This window comes from Lingula anatina, chromosome 9 (genome assembly GCF_051362555.1).
Source record: "Lingula anatina isolate TDL-2025a chromosome 9, LinAna3.0, whole genome shotgun sequence".
NCBI classification, from domain to species: domain Eukaryota; kingdom Metazoa; phylum Brachiopoda; class Lingulata; order Lingulida; family Lingulidae; genus Lingula; species Lingula anatina.
The window spans coordinates 16219241-16246946 of record NC_141775.1 but is presented as its reverse complement, the minus strand read 5'-3'; the positions used below and the strand labels follow the sequence as shown (position 1 = coordinate 16246946).

General features: G+C 38.3%; 2 protein-coding genes across 2 annotated transcripts; both read left to right on the top strand.

Moving 5' to 3' along the window:
• The first annotated feature begins 257 nt into the window (after positions 1 to 257).
• On the top strand, positions 258 to 10649 carry LOC106163782 (hillarin-like). Its single transcript, XM_086994924.1, has 8 exons — positions 258 to 508; positions 902 to 1347; positions 2419 to 2577; positions 3007 to 3522; positions 4301 to 4435; positions 8198 to 8283; positions 8659 to 8802; positions 9153 to 10649. Exons 2-8 carry the CDS (start codon positions 1051 to 1053, stop codon positions 10576 to 10578), a joined length of 2763 nt encoding a protein of 920 aa, XP_086851050.1. The 5' UTR covers positions 258 to 508; positions 902 to 1050; the 3' UTR covers positions 10579 to 10649.
• Positions 10650 to 17580: 6931 nt separating this feature from the next.
• Positions 17581 to 27373, top strand: LOC147759989 (uncharacterized). Its single transcript, XM_086994763.1, has 3 exons — positions 17581 to 17934; positions 25112 to 25234; positions 25737 to 27373. Exons 1-3 carry the CDS (start codon positions 17853 to 17855, stop codon positions 26027 to 26029), a joined length of 498 nt encoding a protein of 165 aa, XP_086850889.1. The 5' UTR covers positions 17581 to 17852; the 3' UTR covers positions 26030 to 27373.
• The last annotated feature ends 333 nt before the right edge of the window (positions 27374 to 27706 follow it).

Sequence of the window (27706 nt, the reverse complement as noted above, 5' to 3'; positions counted from 1 at the left end):
GCACCTGAAAATTACCACTTATCATGATTTGGGTATTTTTAATTGATTTTTAACTTGCTTGTTTTTTCGGTTGGTGCTTATAATTCACTATTTAAGTCCCCGTTTCTCTAAATCTAATTTTATCTTGGTTACATAACGCCACCTTTCATTATAAAAGAATGTTATCCCATTTAAATTAGCGTCCTGAAGGTGTTTACATTACGTCGCGCGCGCCGGTTGAGTCATAACAACAATGTCACGACCTCAGGTGACCTACTTTCAGCATGTACAGGTAGATTTATGTCACGCAGGTAAAGAGAGACGGCGGCTTAACGGCGGTATTTAAAACCGTCACGTACCTCTCCCGCTAGCGGTTTTAAAGTCAAGGTCTGACATTTTGGCTTCCTGTATCTATCGATGGCATTGAATCAGTAGCTGACCAACGCGTTACCTGTTGGGCTGGACATCGGTGACATGACTGAGTGGATCGAGTGACCGCATTTCTTCAGTTTAAGATCGGGCTTAACAGGTGACAGTTAAACACTGGCGGTAAACTTCAGATTTTGTATCGTGGGCAAACAAGGACAGGTTTGGATATGTTGTATTGACCGGCGTGTATTTTGGATTTGAAGGGACTGAATATGACGGAGCATGTACATGCAAGTGTACCAAAGCATGTTGAAGTTGTTGACGTACGCGACGCCGGTTGTTGGGATAGAAAAGTAAACAATGTAATGAACGTAAACAATATTATATGACTCAGTGCAGATAACGAGGTATTTGACATAGCCGTTACAGCAGGCGTATGATAAAGTGGCACTGGATTTAAATTATATTGTTAAAGCAGAGAGAGGGAACAATTTCAACTTGAGTTTTTTTTTTTTTTTTTTTTTTTTTTTTTTTTTGTTTTTTTTTTTTTTAGAAAAAGGAATATGGGACAAAGCCCGCAGGGACCGAAACTTACACCCTATGATAATAAGTAATGAACCAAACTGCATCTCCCTCGATAAGGATATACATTATTTATGACATATTCAAACTAAGGATATAAATTATTCATAAAACACGGAAATGGAGCTTATGCCGGACCTAGACAACACTTGCCATCGTTGCGAGCAGACAGTCTACCCCGTTGAGAGAATCGACATAGGGTTGGTTTACCACAAGGGCTGCTTTAAATGTCGCACCTGCGCCCTCCAGCTGAACCTCAAGACATACCACCTTGATAAACGGAGCGAAAATGGTGGGGAGATCTACTGTCAAAATCACATGCCCCGCCTGGGGGTCGCTAACATCGACGTGGACGCTGTGGGGATACAGACGGCGCTCTCAGCGCCCCCTGCGCGGTGGAGTATATTTGGAGGGCAGGTAAGCTGTTAGCAATACGGTCCATACGGGAGAGTAGAAGGAGATAAGGATCGCGCACGTCACGCGTGCGTTGAGTTACAGTGGGGAAAGTAACACAGATTAATATATGAAGGGATGGATAGATAGGCCTAAATAAAAAAGTATATAGATTAAAACATATTTCTGAAATGAATATTTCACGACTGAAACCTTTGTGTTAGCAATAGCAGAGGCGGATCCAAGGATATTTGTAGAGGTGGGTGGGGTGGGGGTGGGGTCCGCGGAAGCAAAGCCGACCCCCCCCCCCCCCACTTGGTGTGGGGGCCCACTGAAGGGTCCCGAAAAAAAAATTGGTATTTTAGAGGGCTAACAGTAGCATTTTGTACGGTTTAGTTCTATGATTCAGCTAGTCAAAATTTTATTTTCAAAGTGGGGGGGGGGGGGGGGGGGACATTGTGTGTTTTTTTTTTTTTTCAGAGATCGAAGGAGGGGGGGGGGCTGAAAAAACCTAAATCTGCCATTTAATAGGGTTCACACGGAAGGAGGGGGTGGCGGGTGGAGGGAGGGGTCGCTCACCTCGGGGGGGGGGGGGGGGTGGTTGAGGGATGATGGGTGAAAGTTACACAGATGAGTAGGTATGAAGTGATACATAAGTAGAAGCAAGCGAAATGGATTGAAACATACTTATGAAATTAATATTAAATGAATGATACCCCTGTGAAATATAAAAGCTTCTGTGTATAAAGCGAAAAAATAAATGTATTATCAACATTTGATCATGATAAATTTAAGTGAAAGCATCCCAGTCGTCTATATGTAAAAACCTATAGTAATGTGGGTATCTTCGGTGCAACTTTTAACTAACGCTTTTAAATTTTATTCCTTTTTAATACTCCTCTGTCCAATATTTTAACCTGAATGCATTTCAAAATTATTTTATTGTGTACATTAGAACGGTTTTATTGTTTACTTTTATTCTGTGAATTAAGTGTGCGATGTTATTTATGTAGGGTATTCTTGAACGGCTTTTACCCTTCAGGTGTAATAAATAAATAAATAAATAAATAAATAAATGTTTATATCTATCCGAAGGTGCGAGCCTCTATGTATGAAGCACAGAGCACGGATCCAGCAGCGCCAGCGACGACTGCTGACGATCAGAATGACGACAGCAACGCAGAGAGTGCCACCTTACTCACCCCTAGCGGACGCAAGACGATGACAAGATACCCCACGCTCAAAACTTACAAGGTGAAAAGTCAATAATAAATATAGGCCTATGTGAGAGCATCATCACCACATGGACTGTTTTTTGTGCCACTTGCTTCAGTCATGAAGAAATTTGCACGATTTATTTGTTATGGAAGTTCATATTGTCTTTGTAAAATTTAGATTGGAAGAGAAAACATTATTTTACTCCGAGCAACAAAAAAATTGAACTTAAATTTTCACACAAATTGAATTAATTTTATACTTGGCATTTTTTTTTCTTCATAAAGGGTCAGGCGCCATTTAGGCTATAGGGCCTATTTCTATCATATTGGAATACATCATTTCGCTTTATTTAATTATTTTATTTATTTATTTATTTATTTATTTATTTATTTATTTATTTATTTATTATTATTATCATTTTTTATTTTAGTTATTTTTTTATTAATTTTATTCTTTTGTTCAAAGGACTTCGAAGACCATGGCATATTTGAAGCCCAGCGCGAACTGGAAAGAAAACAAAAGGAAGAAGAAGACTCCCTCTTTAAGAAATTCCACTTGCAAAAGGAAGAGCGTATGCGGAAGCTTGTGGAAGAGATTATGGCAGAAAAAGAAACTTCTGTCAAAGAACTCGTCGCTCTCTTCGACAGGTTAGGGATGAAGAGTCCTAGCCGAATTATCAAAGGGACTCCATTAGTTTGGAAAGGCGCCCCCAAAAGCGCAGCAGACGACGCAGGGGCTGATGATGACGATGATGATGCCGTCATCACCGAGGACCAGAATCTGGATGACGAAGCTTCAGAAGGAGATACAAGCGCGACCAGCTTGCTGGAGAAAAGTAAGCACATTGATGACGAATACCAAAGCCGTCTTGACGAGAGAATGCAGGAGCTGATGCGATCTCTAGAACAACAAGAGCAAGAGGAGCTTGCCAAGCTGGTGGAGAAACACAGCAAAGAGATGCTGTCACTAATAGCTGAGAAAGTGAGACTTTAATAATAATGATAATAATAATAATAATAAATTATATTCTAAAATCCATATAAAATGTTCAGTAGACTTTACATGGATAAAATGAACATAATAAGATGAATAAAGCTCCCAAACCTACTCTAAATACAGCGGAATTCGCTTGATTTTACGTTCAGTCGCGAAACTTTGTGTCATCTCGGAGAGATTCCGCCTCAATAGTTTGAACATCCCAGAAGTGAGTGTGCTAGTGCTATCAAACTGAATACAGCTGTTGCAGTAGAAGAAGAGGACTAAATTGTGATAGTGGTGAAATTTAAGTCGTTGGCGCATCGTATTGTGTATTTGTTTATTTTCACAAGGTGTTTATGCTCATGTATCTAAAATTGATGAAGTCTAAAACAGATATAGACCTAGTCACTTATTTTAACTATTACTAACTTGCAGTTCTTATTTTATTCATTATGACTTTATCTGGTAAAAGTGTAGCCTATTAATGTCTTTAATTTTCATTCGTTTATTATTTTATTTCAATTCATTTATTTATTTTTATTATGATCATTATTTTTTTTACCTTTCGACCAGGACGGTTCAGTAAACAAAAGTATTAATTGACTGAACTCCCCCAACTCGTCAATTAGCGCTTTTTATCAAGAATTTTAATCAGTATCTGCAGAAACCACATTTCCGAGGCCAATCTGACAGTACGACATTTTGTCTCGGGATTTTGATTTTTTATAAATGAGCAAACCTTGTGTTTCTTAACTCGCAATAAAACTTTGAAACATTTCAGGAAAGAGAGATCGACACAGAGAATGATTTCAACCGATCTCTACCTCCAGATGTCGCTCCACCAGAGGTTAAAAAGATGGACCTCTTTGAAAAGTCGGATTCTGCCGTCCAACGCCTCGATATGCAAGCGATCGAGGTCAGTATTGTATGGCTTTATTTATTTATTTATTTATTTATTTATTTATTTGAATGCGGTTGGATTGTTTGAATTTCCGCCATTCTTTTATTATTATCTTTTATTGCATCTTATTATTCAATAATGCATTTATCTTTGTGCTGATATAAAACAACAAAATAACATCCAAAATGTAAAATATCGGTGTGTATATTTATCGTTGCAATGTATAAGCATAGGCAACTCAAAGCTTTAATCGTCAATAAAACATGTTTCTATTTAGAGGTGAGATAGCAATCGGTATGGAGCGTAACTTCATCCCTAATAACACATTTTCGTTAAACAAAGGCATTATTTTGCTTAATCAACAATAAAATCTGAACGAAGTCTTTCAAGACAAATCGCTAGCAGAATGGTGTCATTAAATTGGTGTTGAAACGGTGTTCGTAGGTTCTCAGGTAAAGGAGAAATTTGAGAAAACAATCTTTCAATATTTTACCACAAAGCCGCAATTATGACCTCACTCGTAAGATAACATACGTATAAATGTTAATTAATTTAGTCACTGAACACTAAAGATTTATCTATTATCCAAACGAATGTATGTGATGCAGTTGATGAGGAGCTTTGGCAAAGGCTAACAGTATCCTTAACTAAGAGAAAAAACAAAAATGTTTCTTTTAGACTCTTCCTACCTTAAAATGCCTACATTAGTGAATGAACCTGTGCAGATGCCAAGATGAAATAGAACTTATCTTTTATCTTGATTATTTAAATATCTATTGATATTCTTATTTTTATTGATCAGTAATTTTATTTGAATTCTATTTATTGATCTAACGCTTCGTGGGTTGCCAGGGTAGATAATAAAGTTTGACCTTTAAAAAGGATGAAAGTCGATCGCTGTGTGATGAAAGAGCAAAGAATATTTGTCTAACTCTATAACACATGCCTTCTGGAGGAAAGCAGCCAGACGTGTCTTATTGTGTTGCTTTGGAAGAAATAACAATGAGTCCATTTGAAAAATCGTTGTTTTGAGAATTTAGCTCCATTAGTCCATGCGCAGTGGGGCACACGTAGTCCAGATATCACACGCAGTGGCGGATTTAGAGCGGGTGGGTTGGGGTCAATGGGGTCCTGACCCCCTTCAATTTCTATAAAAAAAAAAAAAATTAGAAATTAGAATTTTGACTAGCTGAATCATACTTCTAAACAGTACCAAATACCAACATTTTTCGGGGCCTTTTAGCGGGCCCTGGGCCCCACGCCAGGGGGGAAGGGGGAGGGGTCAGTTTCGCATCCGCGGACTATCTGAAGACGGTCAAAAATGGAGGATGGTTCAACAAAGATAATTTGGAAGACTACCAGAAAATATCTCTGGATCCACCCCTGCTCTTGCCTGTCATACTACCAAGCCTTCACAAACGGTGTGTTTGGTACTCTCTAGCCACAGGGGGCGCTAGTAGGCTGGTACAAAAATGTTGAAAACCCTAGAGTGTGATTCTGTACAGTGTTTTAATGGGGTTGTAATATCAGAGGATATATGGTGGGGTGGGTGGGTGGTGGGGGGGGTGCTGGGGTGAGGTGTAATCTACACAGGGTGGGAGATGGGGGGGGGGAGGGTTGAGATAAAATATGTTCTGTTTGGGCTTAATACCCAGGCTAAGAATTCTCAGTAATATACACCGGCTGAGTAACCCATTTGAGCGACGAGAGGGGGAGGGAGGAGGGGGGGGAGGAGGGTTTTTCTATCCAGGACAAGAGACCAAACATGTTTGGCTTCGTTTACGCACCAAAGTTCAGAAAAAAAGTTGAACCCAAATTATCTGTACAGCAGCAGAAAGCAGAAAGCAGGGAGAGAGTGCGTTGTCACCTCGTCAGCAGTAGAAAAACAAGTTCAGTAAACAAATTAAAAAGAATCGTTCCGTTGAGACAAAACTTTAAACACTGAAAATCGTACTGGCAGACTCGATTTTGGAAATGAATTAAAATGAATAAAGAAAGCGAAATATTAAATAAGCCCAAAATCAATGCAATGTTTCATAAGCATGAAAAGCGGCACCACACTTCTTAATAAAAACACCTTGACGCTCCCGTCGCAAACGGGAAATGTGGCTTTGTGCAGACATCACCAATGTAATTAATAACCGTTACGAAACGCAGTGGCTTCTATTATTATTAAACCCCGTCAAGTTTCACCACCAGATCAATGTAAGTAAGTGGAGGGGGGGGGGGGGGGGGGTAAAATAAACATTTTCTGTTTGGGCTCCCTACCAAGGCCAAGAATTCTCAGTCCACCAGCTGAATAACTCATCATGAGAGCGACGACGGGGTTGGTGGGGAGGGGGTATCTATCCAGGACAGGGGGGGGAGGTGTGACACCAAGCATTTTTTGCTCCGTTTACGCATCAAAGTGCAGGAAAGTTGAACCCAGATTCTCTGTACAGCAGCAGAAAGCTCTGCCAGAGAGACGCCACGTTGTCACCTCGTCAGCTGTAGAAACACAAGTTCAGTAATCAAATTAAAAAGAATTGTTTCGTTGAGACCGAATTTTTAGCACTGACAAACCAAACTCAGGTTTGGAAATAAATTAAAATGAATAAAGAAAGCAAAATATCTGAACATGTGAAAAGCCAATGCAATGTTTCATAACTATGAAATGCGGCAACACACTTCTTATTAAAAACACCTCGACGTTGGTGTCGTAAACGGGAAATGTGGCTATGTGCAGACATCACCAATGACATTAATAACCGTTATGAAACGCAGCGGCTTCAATTATTATTAAAACCCCGTCAAGATTTACCACCAGACCAATGTAAGTAAGGGGAAAGGGGGGGGGGTGTAGTTGAAATAAACGTTTTCTGTTTGGGCAACCTACCAAGGCCAAGAATTCTCTGTCCGCCAACTTAATACCCAATGAGATCGACGAGGGTGGGTGGGTGAGGGGGCCTGGGGGTAAGGGGGGTTTCTATCCAGGACAGGGGGCTCTGAAACCAAGCATTTTTTTCTCCTTTTACGTACTAATTTCAAAAAAGTTGAAGCCAAATTCTCTGTACAGCAGCAGAAAGCTCTTCCAGGGAGACGCGACGTTGTTACGTCGTCAGCTGTAGAAACACAAGTTCAGTAAACAAATTAAAAAGAATTGTTCCATTGAGACAGAATTTTAAACACTGACAAACCGTACTGGCAAACTGAATTAAAATGAATTAAGAAAGCGAAAATTTGAATCAGCCCAAAATCATTGCATTGTTTCATAACTGTGAAATGCGGCAACACACTTCTTATTAAAAACACCTTGACGTAGGCGTCGCAAACGAGAAACGTGGCTTTGTGCATATATCTCCAATGACATTTATAACCACTATGATGGATCCAATTTAAATTAAAAACCCGTCAAGATTCATCACCAGACCAAATGTTATTGAGTGAGACGTCTGCACCTGAAAATTATAGCCACCTTTGTGACTTTTTTGTTCTTTTGTCACAGTTACGAGTGAATACTGCAGCTTCCATCTCTACGACGAGAGTGACTAGCATTCCTTATTAATATTAATGGTAAAACATTTGCATATTCCCTTGCAATAAATAAATAAATAAATAAATAAATAAATAAATAAATACAGTGGGTTTAATTATGGAGAGACGATATTCAAATTTTCCAATGGATTTTTATCATTGGTGCAATTTTACCTTATTCACGCTTCTTGATTTCGTGAGGATAGGTTGCACTCCTTCTTCAAGCGGGGTATGACTAAGACTTTTTTACAACTGTTATTAAAGGTTGCAAAATCCGACGATTTGACAACATTTACAGACCTTGTAAGGAACCTAACCAAGGATTGCTGTAACGAATTAGAAAAAGCAAGGTGCGAGTCATTCTTATTATCTAACATTACTGAAGGTCAGCATTGAATTCTGATATCTGTTTTATTTGATTTTATTTATTTTGATTTTAATTAATTTTAATTTTATCTTATTTATTAATTATTTCCCCGAACAAACACACACTGAGCATGATTGCAATTGCATATTAGAAAAATGACTGATTTTTTGAAGAACATTTGCCTATTTTATCTCATATACTACTTAGTGAAATTCTTAGGGCAGATGCATCATTGATTTTAACATTTCTTTAATCTGTTTTTTGAGCTGTCTAAACCAACAAGGCGCACGTTTGTTTTAATTTTTTAATATAATTTTAATAATTTAATTTAATATCTAAAAATGTTACACGCTTTCAGAGCCATATTCCGTTGGATTACCGTAAAGAACCTGAACAAGATGGAGTTCAGCGATGACCTTGACCCAGACACTCCCCTGGGACTGCTTAGAGGGATCAAACTGGGGATTGAAAGTTATCATGTTCTTTTTAAACGACTATGCAGGTAAACCTCAGTGCCTCTTTTGTCTCATGAAACTCTATACCACTTTCAGTGAAGATTTTATTCGAGGAAACCACCTGCAACGTCGAGGGTGGGCTAAACTGTATTCTGGATTCTGGGTTGGGGGGGAGTTGGCATAGCAAGTACCCCTCAATCTTATCTTTGGTGGTATCCACCTCTTCTTCTTATTTTTCTTGAACTTCTTTTCTTCTTCTTTTCTTTTCTCAAGGTAACCCTGTGCCCTCATTCTAACAGTGAACTGAATGTATCAGTCGAGTCTTTCTTCCTTATGACTGCTTATTTTCGGGGATTCAATTAAAATTCATTGTTATTGTTTTTATTTTTTACATTAGTTACGCTGGAATTCACTGTGAGATCGTCCGTGGGTACTCGAAGGGTTCTGGCTACAAGGCTGGTCGTAAAATGTCCAGGCGCTTCAGAAATTCCTGGACAGCGGTCTGCGTGGACGGGTCTTGGCACTTCATCAACTGCCAATGGGGTGCACGATTCACCAGGGGGAAACACTTTGAGGACGAACTAGGTCAAGGTCAGATCACATCACCAGGTCAAGGTCAGGGGAATGTCATCAACGAAGAGCTTCAGTATCGGTGTGAGGAGTTTTATTTTCTCACAGACCCCGAAGATCATATTTTTGAACATTTTCCAGACGACAAAAAGTGGCAGCTAATGGAGCCTGCCATTTCCATGGAGGAATTTATTAGACTCCCGGTGGTAAAGGCGCCATTTTTTAACAAAGGCCTGCGCTTCGCAACCCGGTACATATCGATTCTATGGACGCACTCCGGCAGGGCTGAGGTGAGAATAGGAGTGCCGAATGCCAGTCGGGCAGACTTTGCCGCTAAAATTGACCCACACCACCCCCCGTCTGCAGCTAGTCGAGAATCGGTGACAGGAAGCGTTCTTTGTCGAAGAATCGACAACGAGGTTCTTTTCACTGCCAAAGTCCCACAACCAGGCATATACTTTTTGAAAATATTCGTAGCAGACGATCCTTCGACAACCATGGAGTGCGCATGCGTGTTTCAGATTAACTGTACTGACGTCGACAGATCTTCTAGCAGACGTCATTATCCAAATGTACAAATTTTGGGCGCCACTGCACATGCCAAGGACTTGGGCATTTCTCCTGTAGCTCGTTTTGACCCATACGTTGTACATGACAAAGAAAGTGATTATTGTTTTCGAATACTTACAAAAAGAAACTGCCGAATTTCGCATACTTTCGTATATTTTGGGAAATCGGTGTCGTCCGCTCTGGAGAACACTCAGTTCGCCATGATCTACGAAAAAGACCCAGATCACGTGGGATTCAGATTAAGAATGATAAAAAACGGATTTTACATGCTTTCTGTTTTCGCTGCGGAATTAGACTTGAATGTATCCCAAATCTCAGTTTCGCAGTCGGCAGTGGAAGACCAATTTGAGTGTGTTTACCGCGTGCTTGTTCGCTGCTCTGTGTCGTCTATGGAACAATGCCCCTTGCCCATCGCGTTAGGGCGCTGGGATGTAGGGGTTCTCCATCACCCTTTCACGGGGGTCCTTGACGCCGGAAGCCTGATTAGTTTCAAACTTCAGGTTCCAGGAGCGCTGCAGGTCTCCGCCATGGTGAACGGGAAATGGCAACCGTTGCCTAGCGACGGGGACACGTGGGATGGAACAGTTTATACAGGAGACTGTCCCGGGAAGTTGAAATTGTGCGCCAAGTATGACGAATCAAGGGGGAAATATATCCCTCTGTTTGAGTACACCGTAATCTAGCTGAAAGATGGTAGAATAAGACCGTTCAATTTAAAACGTTTTTATAATAAAATGTTGTGAAGTCAACCCGTCCCAATGCACCAGAGCCCCTTACAATACACGGCTAAGGGCAGATCCAGAGATATATTTCAGTCAGTCTTCTAAATTTATCTTTGATTCATCCTTCACCTTTGACCGCCTTTCGACAGGAAAAATTAGATATCCGTTAAAGTAAACGTGAAACCTGTATAAGTACTCTTCACAGAAGTCAATCCACTTACGTCACGGTAACCCCAAGCTGTATGAATCTAATGGGGGACGGACTCTGTTACAACCAATATTAGGGATTATTCCCATAGATGTCATCGGTCTACAATGTACGTAGATCGAACTTAATCTGTAGGGACTCTCGCTGAGTGCCATCAGCTTAACTGAATCACATGCTTCCTCTTATTTCCATCGTACGCGTACAGTCACCAGCTTTTCTGTTTTCAACTGAACGCCTATAAGAGACGTGTTAATCTGTAAAACTGATTGATTTTTGCGAGATTCCCCGCGGAGTTGGATCGATCTCCGTAGACCAATTGTGTCTGTGGGAATGCGCTCTTGGGCTGTATTCCAAGAGCTTTTAGATAGGTCTATCCCCGCTGGGAGTCTTACTAGATTACTGTCAGATAATCTGACTTAAATGTCCGTCCCGCCTACTACAAGCTGTAAGGAGATAATTAAATTTCGTGTCCGCCCGGCTGACAGCTATTTAGCGTGAACCCCCAGGGAGTTAGGTCGATCTAAAGTAGATCGATCTAATCTCTGGAAATGGGGTGTTGGTTTCATCAGAAGGGTATGAACTGAAAGGGTGGAAAGGAGAATACCGGGGGGGGGGGGGGGGGGAGGGGCAGTTGATTACTCATCATGCTAAAAGTTTTATTTATCAAATGCTTTTGTGAAAGGAAAACTACTGTCATTGCTCACTTTCGTTGTAGCCTTACACCCCATTTCCATAGATTTTTAGATCGATCTATCCCTGTGGGGAGTCTCACTAGATTACTGTCAGCTTGGCCGGCTTAAGCGTCTGTCCCGACTACTAAAAGCTGTAAGGGGGTAATTAACTATGGTGCCCGCTCGGCTGACTGCAATTTAGCGTGAACCCCCAGGGAGTTAGGTCGATCTAAAATTTAATATTTAGATCGATCTAAATCTCTGGGAAAGCACCCTTACTTTCTGTAGAAGACTCATATTATGCGTTTATGACAGCAAATGAGTAGTATGTTAAAGGCAGTTTTTAGATACCGAAAATGTTGTTAAGATCGCACTTTGTATCTGGTATGAAGCCCTTCTACATTTAGAATAGATTGTCTGTTTTAATTTTAATGTTTTTTTTTTATTTGGGGGGGGGGGGGGGGTTCTATAGTTTTAACTCACGATGATGACTCTGGAATTCGGACATTGCCTTTATATGCCTGCAAGTACTTTTATTTGAGTATATCGAATTTATTTGCTTATTATGCAATAAAAAATATAGGTCAGATAGTTTTTACTTTTGAACCATGACTTTGAACTGAGAAGAGGGGATGGAACCTAATGCATGGTTATATAAAAATAAAAATAAACAGAAATCAACATCAACTGCAAAGGAGTAAAAAAAATAATTTTAAAAAACAAGTTCCATCAGGGAAAATAAAGGCAACCCGGTATTCAAAAAATAGTCCACAACACCTTTGAACTCCTCAACCTCGGATACAAAATACTAATGTGTCCGAGTCTCAACTTAACCAAAATGTTCCTCATGTGTCCCAAATATTTTGATGTTAAGACACCCTGAAGTTCAGCGTTTAAATTATAGTTCGTTAGTTTTAAAATGACAAGTTTGGCCAAAGTGGGTAATACTCCCTAGATCGCAAACCTCAGCCTCAGATACTTTGACTTCAAGGAGACACCTCCTCTTTCCTGTCGCTCCCAATTAGCATTAATACTGATGGGAAGATGGCTACTCATATAATTATGTTTTAATCAATTCAGTTTTTACAAGCTGCATTATGTACAGGTGGATAGAGTAAATGCTACAGCTAGCCACTCAAGATGGCGTCTTGGTCATTAATCTTTGCATGTCAATCAAACAATATTTCTAGCTTATACCCTCGTTTGATTTATCATAAATGATGGAACATACAGGTTGTTTTGACAAAGCGGGTCTTATTGCTTTAAAACCGCCAATAAAGAAGTGCCTTCCCATTGGAACCACAGTTTCCTTTCGGTAAACTCCTTACATGGCTTGCATAAATCAAACATATCATTTTTTCATTTCAAGTCAATGTAAAGTCGTATTACCTCCTCGTCTTAGCGTTTAGTGCGTCTTTCTACCGGAGGAAAAAAAACAGGAAAAAGTAGTTACCCATCAATGTAAACTTAAAACTTGTATAAGTAACCAGCCCGTCCCAGAAGTCAATCAACTCCATCGTGCCCGTATAATCATCAGGGATTCGGACATAACCTTTATATTCCTGCATGTACTTTTATTTGAATATATCGAATTTATTTGCTTATAATGCAATAAAACTTATATATCAGATTGTGTTTGGATTTTTTTTATATTTGAACAATGTTTTTGAACCGAGAAGAGGGGACTGGAAATGAATGGCAAGAAAACTGGATGCATGGTTGTATCAAAAAATAATAAAAAAATACCCAAATGCATCATCAGCTGCAAAGTAGTAAAAAATAAACAAGTTTCATCAGGGAAAATGAAGGCAACCTGGTATCCTTATATAGTTCACAACACCTTTGAACTCCTCAACCTCGGATACAAAATATAATGTGTCCGAGCCTCAACTTAACCAAAATGCCCCTCAGGTTCAACGTTTATATTATAGTTCGTTAGTTGGCAAGAAAACTGGATGAATGGTTGTATAAAAAAAAAATAATGATAAATAAATAAATAAAAAATACCCAAATGCATCATCAGCTGCAAAGTAGTAAAAAATAAACAAGTTTCATCAGGGAAAATATACAAAATACTAATGTGTCCGAGCCTCAACTTAACCTAAATGTCCTTCATGTGTACCAAATATTTTAATATTAAGACACCCTGAAGTTCAACTTTTGTATTATAGTTCGTTAGTTTTAAAATGACAAGTTTCACCAAAGTGGGTAATACTCCCTAGACTGCCAACCTCGGCCTCAGATACTTTGACTTCAAGGAGACGCACCTTTTTTCCTTGCGCTCCCAATTAGCATTAATACTTATGTTTTAATCAATTCAGTTTTTAGAAGCTGCATTATGTGCAGGTGGATAGAGTAAATGCTACAGCTAACCACTCAAGATGGCGTCTTGGTCATTAATCTTTGCATGTCAATTAAACAATAATTCTAGCTTATACCCTCGTGTGATTTATCATAAATGATGGAACAAACAGGTTGTTTTGACAAAGCGGGTCTTATTGCTTTAAAACCGCCAATAAAGAAGTACCTTCCCATTGGAACCACAGTTTCCTTTCGGTAAACTCCTTACATGGCTTGCATAAATCAAACATATCATTTTTTCATTTCAAGTCAATGTAAAGTCGTATTACCTTCTCGTCTTATTGTGTAGTGCGTCATTCTACCGGAGAAGAAAAACAGGAAAAAGTAGATACCAATCAATGTAAACTTAAAACTTGTATAAGTAACCAGCCCGTCCCAGAAGTCAATCAACTTACGTCACGGTATTATAACCTCAAGCTGTATAAATCTAATGGAGGACGGACTCCGTTACAACCAATATTTGGGATTATTCCCATAGATGTCAGCGGTCTACAATGTACGTAGATCGATCTTAATCTGTAGGGACTCTCGCTGAGTGCAATCAGCTTAACTGAATTACGTTTCCTCTTATTTCCATCGTACCCGTATAATCATCAGGGACTCGGACATTGCCTTTATATTCCTGCATGTACTTTTATTTGAATATATCGAATTTATTCGCTTATAATGCAATTAAACTTATATATCAGATTGTGTTTGATTTTTTTTATATATTTGAACCATGTTTTTGAACCGAGAAGAGGGGACTGGAAATGAATGGCAAGAAAACTGGATGCATGGTTATATAGAAAAATAATAAAAAATACCCAAATGCATCATCAGCTGCAAATGAGTAAAAAATAAGTTACATCAGGGAAAATGAAGGCAACCTGGTATCCTAATATAGTTCACAACACCTTTAAACTCGTCAACCTCGGATACAAAATATAATGTGTCCGAGCCTCAACTTAACCAAAATGGCCCTCATGTGTCCCAAATCTTTTGATGTTAAGACACACTGAAGTTCAACGTTTATATTATAGTTCGTTGGTTTTAAAATGATAAGTTTGACCAAAGCGGGTAATACTCCCTATACCGCCAACTTCAGCCTCAGATACTTTGACTTCAAGGAGACGCCCCCTCCCCCCTTACCTTTCTCTCCCAATTAGCATTAATACTGATGGGGAGATAGCTACTCGTATCACTTATTTTTCAATCCAATCATTAACGTGCAAGTTGAAAGGATTAATACCCCATCTCAGCCCTTCCCACAAAACTGGCGCCGTTGTCACTCATCCTTACATGTCAAAAACAAAATGCTAATACTCGCGTTTAATTTATCATTTAATATGCTTTATTCAAACCTTCTACAGGCTGAACTGGTGAAAATGTACAAAGATAAAAAGTAATAGTAATAAATAAATAAATAAATAAATAAATAAATAAATAAATAAATAAATAAATAAAATGAAATAAGGAAAGATAGAAAATTACATATATAGCAATGCATCGTTATTACACATACATATCCAGTATTTCATGATGATAAGCTAGGCGCGGTCTTAATGCCGAGTCAACTGCTCACAGCACTGATCATACGCTAGCATCACAATACAAGTATTGTATACATGGCTAAGATATATAAATTGATTATTCACGAACCTGTTTTCTACTATGTGATATGAAACTGAACATTTGCAGTAATCATTCACATCACTAAGTGGAAGTTGCAACGCAGTTTCTTTTCACAAAAGCGAGGTTAAATCAAGGAATTTGGCTTAAGCTATTATTACAGCCTCGTTTGGGTTGTTCATTATGATGGAGAAATTATCTTTGTTGTTTAAATATGTAAAACATGTGTGGCCGCTTTGCACTATTTGAAAGAGTTCTTTTCTGTATTCTGTATACAGAGAGCAGGTATCTAAAAAGTGCTCTGAATCCTATAACTCCAGTGTGGAAAATGCGACATTTTCTTTTTTCATCTGGTGTTGGTTAACCATTGGCATGGCGATCTGTTTCAATGTGCAAATTGTGGTTGCTGATTCTTAATTTGGTTAGAGTTTGGCGTAATTCTTTATCTTGAATTATATCAAGGTATTTTTCTTTCCCAAAATAAAGTTTGATAGTTTTATACGTTTATACGTTCTCAGCTTGAGATTTTCTTGTGATACCTTGCTAAGCCAAAGTTGTATATTACTGTCTGTAAGTCTAACACTAAAATTCTTCATGAACTTTTTGTCCGTTTTTTCTTCGAACCATACAGGCCCAAAACCATTTTCTACAAGAATGTTCTTCACTCCTTTACATTGTCTTTTGTTATATGTCTTGTGTTATGAAGGCTAGTGTTTGAAAGAAGATCAAAGTGTTTTAATTCATCTAGGTATGCCCTTTTAAGTGGAACACGGTCATCTTATTATAAAATATTGACCCAGTATTTGATTACTTGTATTTAAATTTGGCGCCCAAGTTCCCCCCGAACAGCATAATTACTAGATTTAGAATGCACCCCTAAAAGGTGCTAGCGAATTTGGAGGTGTGTTTTTTCTATTGGGGACTTATCATAAAATGGAGTGTAACCCAATGTTACAGCTCCATATGCTGCAACTTGGAAAATCATTGTTTCATAAAGTCTTTTTTTTTCTTTTAAGGAGGTGGGATTGTTACTAGCTTGACTGAAGAAGGCTTTATATGTACATTTTGTTGTGCAAGGGCTAGTGTGCCAGACCTTGTGAAAAGGAGACCTAGTTACACATGTAGCTAGCTTGTTACTACTGGCACCAACTGGTTATGAAAGTAAAAAAAAACTCTATTTCCAACAGTGTGACCATGTATTTCTTCCTTAACATTAAAAATAGCAACTTTCGTCTTTTTTTTTAAATGAACAGTTAACCTCTATCTATGACAGTATTTTTCTAAGCATTTTAAACTACTGGTATTCTGAAGGCCTGAGGAATTTTCCAAAAACAAAACTAGATCGTCTGCATAAAAAAGACCAGTAAAAGGTTTGGTGGTGCTTTGCTTTTTTATTTATCTATAAGTCTAAGTATGCCATCAATTAATATATTCAAAAGTAAAGGATTCAGTGTGTCTCACTTTTGAACTCCTCTAAATTTTGGGAATGGATTTATTTCAAAGAAATAATGGAAGGTATTGCTTCTTTTGACAAAACATCCTTATTGATCTAAAACTGCATATAAGTAATTTCCACTGAAACCAGTTTTGGTAGGCTCCTTTAATTGGGTTTCATTAATGGAGCATGTCATTTTTTCAATTCAAGCCGTGTAAAATCGGCTCCCTTCCTCTTCTTGCTGAGTTGTGCGTCATTTTGCCGGGGACGAGAAAAACACGATCATATTTCAACTTTAATTTCAGGCCTGCAAATCTTGAAGGTCAAATAATACAACTATTATTGTTTATAGCCTGAAATTTTAGGTAATTTTCTCTGAAACGTCAAAGACTACCTCCGTTGACAAGTTTCCAGATTTTTAATTTACTTCTACACAAAGTAGGGGCATTTCCAATGAAACTGTCGGTCTACGTAGATCGATTCAACTCCGCAGGGGGTCTCCCTGAATGAAAGCAGATCAACAGCTTATCACGCCTCCTCCCGGCGCCGAGCAGAACAGAAAAGCTGGGGATTCTACGACCACGTTGAAAACAAGAGTGGGCGTGTTCATTTGTTGACCTGATTGCATTCACCTTGACTCCCTGCAAAGCTGGATCGACGTGCATAGAACGATAGTCTCAGTAGGAATTAGCCCTTAGTGGCGGGTGCAACGTGGTAGCGTATCAAATGTTAGAGACAACTGTCTAGATCTACCCAGATGGGGCGTGTCAACCGAAAGGAATGTTCAAACCTGTCATCTATCGAAACGCCCACGGGAAGAGCACAGAGTTCTATATAAACCGACGGCAACGCAGTTTTAAAGTTATTGCAAACGTTCAAGTTTGAGACACCAAATTCCACTCACGGAGAACATCAGTCGACAATAAGGAGAAGAAAGAAGTTTACGAAAATGAACAACTTCGTCAAGCTGTTTGTTGTCTTCGTTCTGGGCTTGAACCTGTTTCACCGTGGCGATATGTTACAGTTAGCAGGTACTTGGTATTGTACTCATATTGTCGTTATTCTCAATTGCTGGTAACCGAAAATGCTGCCATTTTGTATTTGTGCTCGTACTGTGTTTGTAGATTTGTTATTAAAATAATGTGCCTTAAAGTACATGAACAAAACGCTTAAATTGACAAGATGCAATAGGGCAAGCTAGCGCGATACCTTTAGTTTTGACTTACAGGAACGTTTTCTCAAACTCCCGCGATAACACTACAAGGACAGGTAGACATGAGGGGGTAGTTTTACCAGTTCCGTCTTCCCTGAGCGCACGCAAGAGCCAAGATAACTTTTATCACGAATGACGTACGGTGAAATCGTAAATAGTATTTCCAAGGTTACAGGCTGTGGCGAGCATACTATATATTGCGTGCAGGGACATTTCTCCCCATATGACATTGAGGTTATGTGGGAAAATATCGGTTTGACGGTTGATAAATTTAGCGCGTTAAAAACCCCAACAGTCTCATTACAGTTGCCTTACATCCTCCGTGTGGCTTCCTCGAAAATAGAGCCGTTGTTGCCGCGGATTTCTGAGAATGTAGCACCCATTTAAGCCATGGTCACAACCGGGCGCACGAATTTTAGGATCGTATGGTTTTGGGTTTGAACCTGTTTCACAGTGGCGATATGTTACAGTTAACAGGTACTTGGTATTGTATTCTCATTGTCGTTATTCCCAATTGCTGGTAACCGAAAATGCTGCATTTGTTATTTAAATGGCCTGCCTTAAAGTACACGTACAAAACGCTTAAACTGACAAGATGGAATGGCGCAAGGTAGCGCGATACCTTTAATTTTGACTTACAGGAAGGTTTTCTCAAACGCCCTCGATAACGCTACAAGAAAATGTAAATAGTATTTTCAAGTTAACAGGCTGTGGCTAGCTTACTTTATATTGCGTGCAGGGACATTTCTCCCCATATTACATTGAGGTTATGCGGGAAAATATCGGTTTGCCGGTTGAAAAGTTAGCGCGTTAAAAACCCCAACAGTCTCATTACAGTTGCCTTACATCCTCCGTGTGGCTTCCTCGAAAATGGAGCCGTTGTTGCTGCGGATTTCTGCCATGGTCACAACCGGGCGCACGAATTTTAGGATCGTATGGCCCCAGCGAATTTTGGTTGCAGTAGAATCCGTGGGGTTCGTAGGACTAGAGGAAAGGTTGCAATAGAAAGGCGCAAGTCTGCCTTGCGAGTCGCTGGGGCCATTCGTTTTGGAAGGTTTTGTAAATGTTTGCGTTCGAGAAGTCCAGTTTGCAGCACTCACGGAGGACAACAGTTGCCAATAAAGAATAGAAAGCTTCGCCAAGCTGTTTGTTGTCTTCTTTTTGGGTTTGAACCTGTTTCATCGTGGCGATATGTTACAGTTAGCAGGTACTTGGTATTGTACTCATATTGTCGTTATTCTCAATTGCTGGTAACCGAAAATGCTGCCATTTTGTATTTGTGCTCGTACTGTGTTTGTAGATTTGTTATTAAAATAATGTGCCTTAAAGTACATGAACAAAACGCTTAAATTGACAAGATGCAATAGGGCAAGCTAGCGCGATACCTTTAGTTTTGACTTACAGGAACGTTTTCTCAAACTCCCGCGATAACACTACAAGGACAGGTAGACATGAGGGGGTAGTTTTACCAGTTCCGTCTTCCCTGAGCGCACGCAAGAGCCAAGATAACTTTTATCACGAATGACGTACGGTGAAATCGTAAATAGTATTTTCAAGGTTACAGGCTGTGGCGAGCATACTATATATTGCGTGCAGGGACATTTCTCCCCATATGACATTGAGGTTATGTGGGAAAATATCGGTTTGCCGGTTGATAAATTTAGCGCGTTAAAAACCCCAACAGTCTCATTACAGTTGCCTTACATCCTCCGTGTGGCTTCCTCGAAAATGGAGCCGTTGTTGCCGCGGATTTCTGCGACTGTAGCACCCATTTAAGCCATGGTCACAACCGGGCGCACGAATTTTAAGATCGTATGGTTTTGGGTTTGAACCTGTTTCACAGTGGCGATATGTTACAGTTAACAGGTACTTGGTATTGTATTCTCATTGTCGTTATTCCCAATTGCTAGTAACAGAAAATGCTGCATTTGTTATTTAAATGGCCTGCCTTAAAGTACACGTACAAAACGCTAAAACTGACAAGATGCAATGGTGCAAGCTAGCGCGATACCTTTAATTTTGACTTACAGGAACGTTTTCTCAAACGCCCTTGATAACGCTACAAGAAAAGGTAAATAGTATTTTCAAGGTTACAGGCTGTGGCGAGCTTACTATATATTGCGTGCAGGAACATTTTTTCCCATATGACATTGAGGTTATGAGTGGGGAAAATATCGGTTTGCCGGTTGAAAAGTTAGCGCGTTGAAAAAACCCAACAGTCTCATTACAGTTGCCTTACATCCTCTGTGTGGCTACCTTGAAAATCGATCTCTACGACTGTAGCACCCATTTAAGCCACGATCACAACCGGGTGCACGAATTTTCATACTTGCGTGACACGCTTGTGATGACAAAGTGGCGGCGCACGTCAGTTTTGCCTTTCATTCTCCCCTTCCAATTTCCTCCTCTCTAAGCTATTTTCCCTTGCCTTTTGTAGGCATATTGGAAGCTGAATTTAGCAAAATTCAAATGTGGTACTTCCCAACGGGATATCTACATGTATTTAGTGTCTATTAGCAGATTAGACGGCAAGCTTTGTAGTGGGCACGCCATATCTGATCTGCGGACTAGTTACAGTAGTCCCCAATCCTGAGTGAGGTCTTAGTTTTAATAGTTTTCATTGGAAAATATATTGCAGACAGTGGCAGTACATCCTGTAGCTGCATGCAACTAACACTAATGGTAAACAAGGCAGCAAAGCTGTCAAATGTACAGACAAAAAACAGAAAATAAAAAAGCAGAAAATGGGATACTGTTAATTCTGATGTTCTTATGTATTATGCTTAACTGCATAGCCAACATCAAATTTTAATTCTGCGCAACTGCGGATTAGGGTGAAAGTAAAATGTGTAACAAGCATTAGACCGAGTTCCCATACCTAGATCAATCTACAAGGATCAATCCAACTCGAAGGGGTTTCTCACTAAATTGCTTTCAGCTTAAGTGGCTTAGGATTCTGGCATGCCAGTTTCAGTAGGACAGCTAAGCCACTTACATTGATTGCAATTTAGCGAGAATTCCCTTGGAGATAGATCAACCCACAGTAAGCGTGACAGGGTCTGGAAATTGTCCCTAAGGCTTCAGGCTGATAAGAGTTAAAGTTCATACTTTGGAAATGCCAGAATGAGAATAAGTGAGAATTAAGAAAAAAATTGCTTAAACTCAATAAAAAATAATAATAACATTAATATATATATATGTGTACCAAGCATCAGTCACTACTAAGGACAAATGCATGAAATATATAGGGCTTTGTGGTGGCCAATTTAAGTTGAGATACAATAATCACACCAAGTCATTTAGAGACAAGAAATATGCTGCAGATACTGAGTTATCCAAATACATATGGAAATTAACAGAAAATAAAACCCAGTATGACATTAGATGGGACATCATAAAGAAATCAACGCCGCATATATATATATATATATATATATATATATATATATATATATATATATATATATATATATATCTGTTTTTCTAATTTGGGCTGTATGTCAATCCTAAGAATCATTCTTGTAAGTTAAAAAAAAATACAGAAAATGTTACAAAGTAACAGTACAGGCATCCTGGTCAATGGTAGTGATAAGTCACATCTTGAAAAATGAAAAATTTGAAAAATGAAAAATTAAAAAAGGAAAAATTACAAAAATATTCCACTAGAGCTGCCAATCAGTCTAGCTATATTACCATGATATGAATCATCCAACTTGACTTTAAACAGTGTAAACAACTCACAGAAATATAATATATTTTGTTTAACTACAAAAAGGGCAGTCATAGCTATTATTCTGATATCTGAACTTGTCATTAGACCATATGACCTCCATAGATATACTCTGTAATAATCTCTTAAGAGATTATAACAAAAAAATACTTTTTAGAAAAAAAATTGTTTGCCAAAACAAACAGTTATTATCCCTTTAACTGCAAAGTCAAGTTGCAAATATTGCACAACAGGAAGTATCAATAAAAGTGAACTGTTACATGCCCTTGGGAGTTATAAGTCCCGCACTGAAAATACCAATATGTGAAAGATAAAAATTTCACAAAAATGTACAACAGAATAACTTGGTCAATAAGATTACAGTTTCAGGACCATATGTGAGTTCAAATTCACATAATGAAAATCCCAATATGTGAAAAATGATGACAGTGCATAAAATAATATTACACAATGTTTAAAGACATAAAATTCAACACAAATGCTAATGTGGAAATACAGAAAATGCACAGCACTTCTGGTGGATGGGAGTTAAAAGTGACATCTTGAAGATGCTAGTGTTTGAAAAATAATTTAAAAAACAAATGTAAAATAAAACATAAAAAAATTCCAATAAAGCTGCTATTCAAACTTTTAATCTAGCTGTATAACTATTAACATAATATGAATAACCCTATTGAGTTTGCGAATAATAAGGCATCTTTAGCATTAATGTAAGTCTTACACAAAATTTTTCTTTTGTAAACTTATTTTCAATATAAAACAACATTTACCTGCATAATTATCATCGACTCCTAATTATGTGACACAGTTAAGAGAGCTAAACCTATGGTACTTTACAGGGAAATCTCAACGAGTGTTTTATGTAATCTCATTTAATGGCCAATTGAAAATTGATTAAGCAAATTACTTTATAGACCTTAATTTAATTAGTGATCACCCAAGGGACAATTTCATACTGTCCACTATCTATATACATTTATTGCACCATATAGTACTCTAAAGCCCCCTTTACACTAGACGGCGTCCTTTCTGCATCCAGCAGTATGGCCCCATTTGAGAGTTAAAAATTTATAATACTTTACGTGCCGACAACTGGTCTATCATTGAGCATTCATTCTGATACAAAATCAATGCTCGTGCCTCCTTATTAAGACCACAGCGATGCCAAATTTCATGGTCGCAGAAAGGACGCCGTCAAGTGTAAAAGGGGTATAAACAACTGCATTGCTTCCAAAACAGAAAACAATCACACTGATTTTCCGACACAAGCTGCACTTCAGACCTATAAAACTTTTCTGTAAGTTTAAGTATCATAAGAAACATGGTTTACCCTTAATCGCAATCCAAAATGGGGTTTTCTTCAACTTTCATGCAATATAACATAATGCTTAAAAGCATAATAACCATTATTTTTAAATAATAAAGTAACAGTATCATGGATATTCAAGAAATATGATTAGCAGTAGGTCTTCGAACCAATAGAAGTTCAATGTCACATCTCGAAAATGTTGTTATGTGAAAATTTTAATTCTCACAAAAAACTATATAATTTCCAGAAAAGTTATTTGATAAAACAGGTTTTCCAACTGAAGCTACATTTTAGTCCTATGCAAGGTTTCTGTGAGTTTGAGAAGAGTAAGTGACATGCTTTTCTTTAAATGGTCACTATGGAGGCAGTGCCCAAAATAGGGTTGTCTTCAATTTTGATGTAACATTACATAATGCTTAACAGCATAATGACCATCAATTTTTTTTATAAAAAAATAAAAGTATCGTGGATATTCAGAAAATGTGATATGGGAAGGTCTTCAAGGCCATGGAAGTTCAGAGTCACACTTTCAAAATGCCAAAATGTAAACAAGAGATAGCTATACTGAAATGGGACTATTTCCATTTACAACACTTTTTTTACATTAAACAAAATAATCAATTTACTTTCATTTTTAAATGATCAACTAGGGAAATTGTTGACATAGGAAAAATATCAATAGAACAATTTTAAATGTCCAATTTGCTCCATTCAGAGATTCTGAACATAGTGAATGTTTGAATCTGACAAACTGTAAAGATATGAGTTTATTTCCATTTTTGACACTTTATTATACAGTACACAATAACAGGTTTTCCGTCTTTTATATATAATCAACTAACAATATTGTTAAGATGCAGAAAATGTCAAAAGAACAACTTAACATATCTAAATTAGTTAAAAAATGAGACTATTAACATGCCTGAGAATTACAAAAAAAGGCATAACTTCACCAAAACTTAACTGATCAAGCTTTTTTTCAAAACTTAATCTGTATTTTAGTAACACTGATCACTCCTGTGAATTTCAAGACAATTGGCCAATCAATTTTCCTTAAAATGTGTTATAGGTGTTGCATAAATGCTGAAAAAAGTGAAAAAAAAACAGCATAACTTCCATAAAAATGGCCTGATCATGCTGATTTTCGAACTTGACCTGTGTATTATGAAAATTCATCAGATCTGTAAGTTTCAAGCCAAAAGGTAAAACGGTTTTTCACTTATCGTGTTTACGGTGTTGCATAAATGCTGAAAAAAGTGAAAAAAAACATAACTTCCCTAAAAATGGCCCGATCATGCTGATTTTTGAACTTGACCTGCATATTATGAATATTCATCAGTTCTGTAAGTTTCAAGTCAAAAGGTAAAACGGTTTTTCACTTATCGTGTTTACGGTGTTGCATATATGCTGAAAAAAGTGAAAAAAAGCATAACTTCCCTAAAAATGGCCCGATCATGCCGATTTTCGAACTTGACCTGCGTATTATGAATATTCATCAGTTCTGTAAGTTTCAAGTCAAAAAGTAAAACGGTTTTCCACTTATCATGTTTACGGTAAAAGTGCACGCCAACGGCAACGGCAACGGCAACGGCGACGACAGACGCAGGTGACGGCTATATGTACAGACACATTTGTGTCTGTACATAAAAAAGTTGAAACTCCATTAACACGCATTTATATTGTAGCAAAGGAGAGAGTGGAAAAAAGTGGTTTTCGTTAAGTGCAATCAGCTTAAGCGAGTGACACGCCTCATCTTGTTTCCAACATAATCGTATAATTGGCAGCTTTTCTGTATTCTACTTTACGCCATGGGAGGCTTGTCATTCAGTTAAACTGATTGCAGTCAGCAAGAGTCCCCGCAGAGTTTGGTCGATCCACGCAGACCAGTGGTGTTTTGATGGGAAAATGGCCTCAATGATTTTTTGCAATTAACGTTTATACTTTTCTTGACCCTAGGTTCAAGACGAGTGAACACTCGGTCCTCATGTCTGAATGCCCCAGGCCTCCTGACATGCTGGAATTCTGAACTGCAATGGCTCTTTCGGTCCACACTGATCTGTGCCACTGAGGCCAACGAAGGTACTCTCTCTCTCTCTCTCTCTCTCTCTCACTCTCTCTCTCTCTCTCTCTCGTATTTGCTTTGGCTTCCTCTACCTGTCTGTACGTATTTTCTGTGGTCCCATCTCTCTTTCCCTCTCTCTCTCTCTCCCACTTTTCGTATTTTTTCCTCATCTCTCTCTCTCTCTCTCTCTCTCTCTGTGTGTGTGTGTGTGTGAGTGTGTGTGTATTTTCTTTGCCCCCATCTCTCCCCATCTCAGTAATTTACAGTAGTGCAAAAAGTAAATGTACAGTGGCTTTACCCTCCGTTCCCCCTTTTTCTTTCTTTTCATTGAATTAAATAATAAATACTGAATGAAAATCATGAATGTGATTACACTATTTTGTTTTTGCCCGGAAGTCTACTAGTTTACTAATGATATATTTTCACTTTTTTATTGCAAAGTGTTAATTATGCCAGTTCTAATAGTTCTGAAATTTATCGAATGTGCATAATCAATTAATTCATTCCGTTTGCATTCAGATCCCGCCAGAAACGGACGGTATACATTTGACGTCATTCGTCTCGGACCGCAGCCAAGCACCAGACGCCTAAGACGTGTGTATTTGTTCGTTCCAACCAGCAGCGCAGAAATGTGCCCAGTTCTGAAAGTCACCAACGAAGACACCGGCATGGCCGCCATCTACCGCCAGTGTGGCCCGACCTGTCTGCATTACGACATCACCAACCTCGTACCCACTCTCGGCAGATACCAACTGGATATCCAGTTCACCGGGCGTATGCTGTACCACCCTTTCATTGCCTTTCTCATGTAAACTGAATTATAAGGCATGCGAAATACTTGCGCTATAGCATCGAATGTAATACAACTGACATGTTTACATAGAGATGCAGTACCACAGCCAACTGAGACTCAAATTGTTCTCATTTTCGAACATTAATTTTGCTTTCGGACTTTCTGAGAGGGTCCCATGGGAGAGGAGGGGGGGCGTTAAGACCACGGGAAATAAAACCAGCAAATCACAAATCACAGAAAATAAGACTTTATTCATATCTCATTGAAAATGCAAGCCCGGCAAGTTGAAAACCACGTATCGCTGAGTACAATGACTTCGTTTAACGACGAACGAGAAATAAAAATCAGCATTCAGATGCCGCTCTAAATAATATGAAAGTTTAATGCATCTGGGGAAATAAAAAAGTTGCTTTCACGGGTTACAAAAATACCCAGTGGGACCCTCATTTAAATCTCCGTTTGAAACAAAGTGCCAAATCGACCGCTTTTATTTGGACTTTCTTGGCAAGATTTTCCGTAGTTATTTGCCTTTGGTTCTCATAGACTTGAAATTAATATAACGGTACACAAAAACTTAATGCTAAAGTGTTAACAACATCTTTCAAAAAAGCGCAAATGCCTTGAAATGATTTGACGACTTGAAGATGAGTTTGCTTCGCGCAGCTCTTTTATGTTTAGCTGTTGTGATATATGTGTTGTAAGCCTTCAGTTTTAAATTCTCTAAAACAGTGCATTATGATACAGATAGATGGATGGTTAAAGGGATCTTGCTAAAGGTATTGAATGTTTGATAGCTTGCCACATGGTATAGAGTGTGTAGTATTTGATTTTTCTCAACTTTTATCATGATTATTTTCACAAAGGCAAATAAATACTTAGCCATAGCAAAAGATATTTTAAGAATTTTCAGTCTACGGAAATGACAGATTTTATTTAAAGAAGAAGAAAATTATGAAGATGCCTTTAATGCAATGACTGCAATGCACAAGTGGTGATACTTTGACTTTAATTTTTCTCAACTTTTATCATGACTATTTTCACAAAGGCAAAGAAATCCTTAGCCATAGCAATAGATATTTTAAGAATTTTCAGTCTACGGAAATGACAGATTTTATTCAAAGAAGAAGAAAATTTGCTGATTATGAAAATGCCGTTAATGCAATGACTGCACTGGACAAGTGGCGATACTTTGACTGTAGATTAATTGCCGCACAACTACCTCATGATTGTTAGCAGATCTTTATCATAATTGTTGCCTGAATGCTACTCGAAGGCATGAATGATGCTAGAATGTTTTTTTTTTTTTTTTTGGTCCGCTTTGATATGTTACCCTTGCTTCATTAAATGTCTTAAATTGCTTGAATTATTGCGTTCTTGTCCTTTGTCTCTACAGTTAACAAAATAAACAAACGACAGGCCCGTTGCCAGAAATTTCAAAAGGGGGGGGGGGGGGGGGGTTCTTTTTCTGAAAAATCTTGAGCCTGAACGAACAAATAAGTAAAATTTATTAAATAGACAGTGAAATGGAAAAGACATCGTGGTATGATGGGAGCAGACAAAAGCTTTTAAAACTTCTCTTATACGTGTAACTCACATGTAATATCAAACTAATTAGAATCATCAGAAGTTTACAACTTACGTGAAACTAAGAGTAGTTTCGGTACCTTTAACATGGCGCTTGAGAGTTGGTCACCCG